A 6,113-nucleotide genomic window follows, 5' to 3' on the forward strand; every position below is an offset into this window, starting at 1 on the left:
TATCCGAATCTATGGTGATCTATGGGGAGTAAATAAAGAAAAAATTTAGAGAAATCAGTTACAAGACTCAAACTAGCAACTTATCTGGGCCAATCAACTGCTACTACCAAATGGAAACTGGAATGAACAATTAATTACAAAATATTTTTCTACTATAGATGTTTCTAATATTCTACAATCATTAGTTAAACAAGGATCAAATAAACTAATATGGTGCAAAGAGAAAATAGAAACTCATACTGTATTATCAGGATACAACATTGCTTACATTTTTACCATGAGCTTATTTCTTCTTTTTTTTCTGCAATCTTCTCAAAGAAGAAAATCTGGAACTCAATCTAGACTTTGAAAACAGCAACAAAAGTCAAGGTCTTCGTCTGAAAAACAATTCATGGAGCCCTCCTATTAACCAGTGAATCTAGAAGTGAATCTCCAATTTTAGCAGTACATGTCCTAAATGTCAGGTAGAATTAGAATCAATGATATACATTGTTTAATTGAGTGTCCAGAAACAATAGAAGTTTGGCAAGAATTAGAAATTTAGTTCATACCTAGCACCTTCTTGGAGACATGGAGATGGTGGATGGAAGTAATGATGAAATCAGGACGAAGCCACCAGAACAAACAGCACAAATATTTGATGGCAGTGACAATGTCAAAGATGTGGTATTATGGTTTGCACAAAATTTGAAGATATTTGAACAAAAAGACACTACTCCTTGATAGATTATTAATACATTGAAGATATTGGTGGATTAGTTTTTCCATTAGCTGATTTTGGAAATGAAGAATGTTAGGAGGTTAGTAATTTTTGTGTTTTATAACCATCAATAGTATTTTTAATAGTGTAAAATTATATCCAATGGTGGGAGATCACTCACTTTTTTTTATGGTTAAGTGCTGGTCACAAAATACAAAAATTACTGACTCTTAGATTTTTTCTTTGAGAATTCTGATGAGCTCTTCTCTTAGTTTGTTCTTTTTTTTTCTTTTTTTTTTTTGTATTTTTGATGATGTCTTTTGGTATGTAGCAACTTCTATTAATAGTAGTCTAAATTTGGACCAACTATTTAATAATAAATCAATAAAATGTGTCTCTTTGATAACAAAAAAAAAATGTATATAATTCGACTTCGTATGAGAGAAAAATATATAATAAATAATTATATCTCCACGAATTGGTTAATATTTGGCTTTATAGTCAATTGTGCTATTAGAAATATAGTTTTTTATATATTTCTTTCTATTAATTTTAATTTTTAAAAGGAGTAATAATTACAAAATATAATACTAAAATTTCTATGATTAAAAAATATAGACTTTGACCATTATTGACTCCAAAAGAAATAACACAAATTAAAAGAGATCTTTATGATCTTTTCATATATTTCTAATAAAAAATGTCAGGAGTCAATATTTTTTAATTAATATTGATAATATTTGTATCCATTATCTTATTTTCATACTATTAAGATTTAGAATTTAGTATTTAAATAATAGATATTGATCAAATATTAACAAAAATAATAAATTTTATTAGTAATATAATATTGTTACTTTCTAATTAATTTGTGCATGTACACCTACCTAATAAAAAACGAAAATATTTCTTTTATAATACAAAATATTGGCACATGTAGAAGAAATATGACCGCCGAACTAAGTGATTAAATTAGCACACATTTACGTTTATATAATACAAAATCTAAGTGATTTAATTAATTGGTATATTTACACAAAAAATTCTAAAAAAAATAATATACAATCTTTGCTGTACACGATTTTTTTTTTTTTTTAATGTTTGAATAACCCATTCAATTTTTCATGCCATTTCTTATAATCCTAAAGAGGCATAGATGCATGGCAATGTTGAGGAGGATGATGATGGCCTCAGCTCATCAAAACAAGGAATAATAACAATAATATGTATATATATACTCATTATTTATTCATATCCGGAAGCTTGTTGCTTTGGACATGCTTTTGAGAAAACTAGTGTTATGGCCAATTTCTTTGAGTGGTTTATCGGTGAATCTAATTAAGTTGTAGGCAGAGGCACCGAGAATGGCACCTGAAAATGGTCCAACTATATAAATCCAGAATCCCTTATAAACATGCATCACCAATGCTGGTCCTAAGCTTCTTGCTGGGTTCATGGATGCTCCTGATACTGGCCTGCATCCATGCATTCATCCAACTCACTCAGATACAAATTTAATTTATCTAAAATATTAGGGATGAAAGAAGAGATTATTTATGCACCAATTTTTTGTTTCTAAAATGTCTTTAATTTCATTATTTATCTTAAAAAATTATTTTTTATATTCTTTATCAGACTCAAACATAAAAACTTTTTATTAATTATTATATTAGGCATTTATTATCTTGATTAATCTTATATTTATTATAATTTTATATAATTAATAATTAAAAAAGTAAATTAATACACACTAGTGTCTATTAATACTCTAATTACATATAATAGAAACGGAAAATGAGTTTGGTACACAAATTTTTGTCTAGAATATCTTTCATCATATATATGAATATGTTACTATTTCAATAATCTAAAAATCTAAGACCTCATAGTTATAAAATGTAAAGTATTTATCATTTTGATTAATTTTATATTTAGAAAAATACTAGAGACTAATATTTTAAATGAATAAAATAAAAATTAATGAATATTAACTTAGATATAAAATAAATAAAAAATGTCTGTCACCTAACATAATTATTATTGGTACAAATCTTTAATAAATTAAAGTATATAATAATATAAGGTAGTAGAAAAGTTTTTAATTCTGAGAGCTCTGCTCTCTAAATCAGTCATAATTCATATATATATTAGCAAGTGCTACTATACACCATTATAAATGTTAGAGAGCAAAGTTTGTTTTATTCTCAAAAAGTCAAAATAAATATTTTAATATAAAGTAATTTACCCGGCAACAAAAACATCTACTAGTACTGTCATACCAACAGCAATTCCCGCCAATTCTCCAACCTGTTTCAAAAACAACAAACATTAACATTAGGTTCTTTTTAACTCTTTACTCATTGTTTTATTGTTAAATTTCAAGTCTAATTCATAGTTATTTGTCTTCTTTTTTCTTATCCTTTATTCTTCATCTTTTTCTTTATTTTCTGTTGCAAATGTAAGATTCAAGAACCTCTTCATGATATCAAGAGCTCAAAATTAAAGATCCATGCCTAACACTTAAAAATTCGGACACTACAACCAACAACACCACCAATGTTACCAACTTTATTTCCTCAATTACTGCTATACCGTCTCATCTTTTTCATCAGCGACCCTTCAATTCTATTAGAGATAAGTTGGGTGGAAATAATCACTTGTTAACAACAAGTTTAGTTTGCCATTCACGGCCTATATCTCAAGGATTAAAATTTAACTCACTAGTCTGCCTCAAGAATATGGTCAGCATGAGAATTCTCAAACTGAAAATACTCCTTCTATGCTTACAAGATCCAAAACTGGATCTACTAAGCCTAAATTACTTACAACTATTCTCAATTCTAATTTTAAAGAAGAACAATCCTATAAATCTGCCAAAATTACTTTACAAAGTCTTCATTGGCACAAGACAATGCTAGATGAGTATAATGCCTTCATGAGGACTGAAACATGATCTTTAGTTCTTTAAAAAACCTCTAATGACAGTGTACAAAAGTATAAAGTAAGATTAGTTCATACATTAATGATACTTTCAAAATTAGAAATGGCAGGGGCTAGTCTCATGCCAACTCCCATGATATTTTCTCTGCAAATTCTGTCTTCAAGGTCTGAGAAGTTTGAAAATCTAAAATTGTTTAGGCATCGGTTGGATCATTACAATACTTAACTATAATCAGTTCATACATTATCTCCTATTGACTTGTTAGAAGGATGCTAAAAAAGTGCTTTGTCATACAGAAGAAACCAAAGAACATGGACTGTTACTACACAAATGTGATTATATGAGGCTTTATGACTCCTCATATTTAGATTTGGCAGCTGACTTTGAAGATAGGAAATCAGTTTCTGATTATTGTATTTTTTTTTTTTTGTACTAATTTAAAATTTTGGACTTGTAGGAGGCAAGCTACAATCAGTAAATCATACACTGAAGTAGAATTCAAAAAGCTACCTACTTGTGAAAAAGAGAGTTAGTGTGGCCGAAGAATTTATGTTATGAATTAAGAATCACTCTTTCAATCTCTCCTATCGTTTTCTGTGACAACAAACACTATTTTTTAATAGCCAACTTAATAATGCATGATCGAATGAAACATTTTCAATTGGAGGTGCAACTGATTCAGGACAAACTGCAAAAGCAAACTTTGCATGATGTTCATTTTCCTAGATTTGACCAAGTTGCTGATATTCTTACCAAAATCATTATCAACTACAAATTAAACATTAAGCAATTTAAGTCCAAACTTCGAATTTTTTCAAGAACTAACCTAATTTTGAGGGGTGGGTGTGAAGAATAAAATTATATTACTAATAAGTTAAATGGGTCAAATGGTACATTGAAAATTATAAATGATTGAGTTAGTTTTCATATTGAGCATAACAGCTTATTGGTCAGCGCAATCCAAATACTCTCTACTTATTTCTTATTAAAAATGAGAAATTATATTTGTAATATATTAAATGTACATATTTCATTTATATTATTGTATAAAGGAAACACTTCATAAAAAGTGATGCATGGATGGGAGTAGTGTTAGAAAAAGAAGAGAAGTGGAAATGATACTAACTGCTCTATCATCAGAGGTGACGGCAGAGACAACAAACATCAAAAGAAAGGAAGTGAGGATCTCGAATACAAGAGACTGAATATGAGACCCTTTTGGTACCGTTCCGAAGAAAGAAGCATCGGTCACATCAAATAGAAGGTACAATGTCCCACTCGCAAGCACTGACCCTAGCACTTGCGCTATCAAATATAGAGGCACCTGCATGCATGCCACAATAAAAAATAAAGCTTGTTCTTTTTATAATCTTCACTTTATTCATTGCTTCATTATTGTCACTAATTTAAACCTTATAAACTTTACAAAGCACCATCTCTAGACATGAAAGCAAAGACAAAGGTATATGTGTACCTGTCTGGGAGGGAATCGGCGATAGAGAGCGAAGCTTATGGTGACAGCGGGATTAAAATGTGCACCAGAAATATGACCAAGAGCATAGATCAATATCATAACTGCAACACCCCATGTCACACAAATCCCAGGAAATGTTATTGCACCTTCACTCCCTTCTACATTATTCAAAACAACCACACAACATCCTAAGAATACTAAGAAGTATGTCCCAATTGTCTCCGCAATTACCTGTTACATTACAACACTCCGTACTTCATTATGTATTTCTTTTGCATATCCTACCGATATGATTATGTTTTTTTTCTATTAGTTTAAATTTTTTAAGAAATAATTTCATGATATAGCATCTAAATCTCTGTAACCTAAAGATCTAGATACATATATATATAAGAAGAAGAAGAATTATAATTATAATTATTTATGATACCTTCTGTATGATGAGAACTACCTCAGGAGAACCGCAAAACCCATTTTCTTTAATACTTTGCGACGAACTCTTGATCACGGCGCCACTACCTTCTTCCATTCTGATCTCATCTATGGGCATGTTTTATTAATTAATTAAATACCTAAGTTAACATTAACGTTTTTCTTTCCTTATTTCAATCCCTTCTTAATAATGATAAGTTTTTTTTTTCTCTTTTTTCTTTTGGGGGGGTTGCTGTTCAGAAGATGATTGAAAATTTATGCTTGTGATAAAACAGTGTTATTAATAGGGAAAAACATGGAGACATTGGTGGTTTACCTGTTTTCAGGATCAATCATGGGTTTAAGAACTAATATAGAAACCACTGGTTCTTCATTCAATATTGTACACGTGCAAGTTATGTAGCTAAATATGTATATGAACCTAATAAGAATTGTTATTGGCGTCTTTCATCCTAGGTTACTCTATTTAATTTATGGTCTTAATTACTCTTGGAATGCTACAACATTTCTTACACATTTTAGCTGAACATAAAACAGAAAAATACTAGAAAATAAAAAAAATTAAA

The 6,113-nt window shown here is 29.3% G+C and overlaps 1 protein-coding gene across 1 annotated transcript; it reads right to left on the minus strand.

Annotated features, from left to right (window-relative positions):
• Positions 1-1,949: 1,949 nt before the first annotated feature.
• On the minus strand, positions 1,950-5,684 carry LOC107484195 (probable aquaporin NIP-type). Its single transcript, XM_016104816.3, has 5 exons — positions 5,546-5,684; positions 5,116-5,346; positions 4,768-4,965; positions 2,946-3,007; positions 1,950-2,175 (listed from the first exon to the last, which is right to left on the minus strand). Exons 1-5 carry the CDS (start codon positions 5,663-5,665, stop codon positions 1,950-1,952), a joined length of 837 nt encoding a protein of 278 aa, XP_015960302.2. The 5' UTR covers positions 5,666-5,684.
• Positions 5,685-6,113: the final 429 nt, after the last annotated feature.

Source organism: Arachis duranensis, chromosome 4 (genome assembly GCF_000817695.3).
Source record: "Arachis duranensis cultivar V14167 chromosome 4, aradu.V14167.gnm2.J7QH, whole genome shotgun sequence".
Lineage (NCBI taxonomy): Eukaryota > Viridiplantae > Streptophyta > Magnoliopsida > Fabales > Fabaceae > Arachis > Arachis duranensis.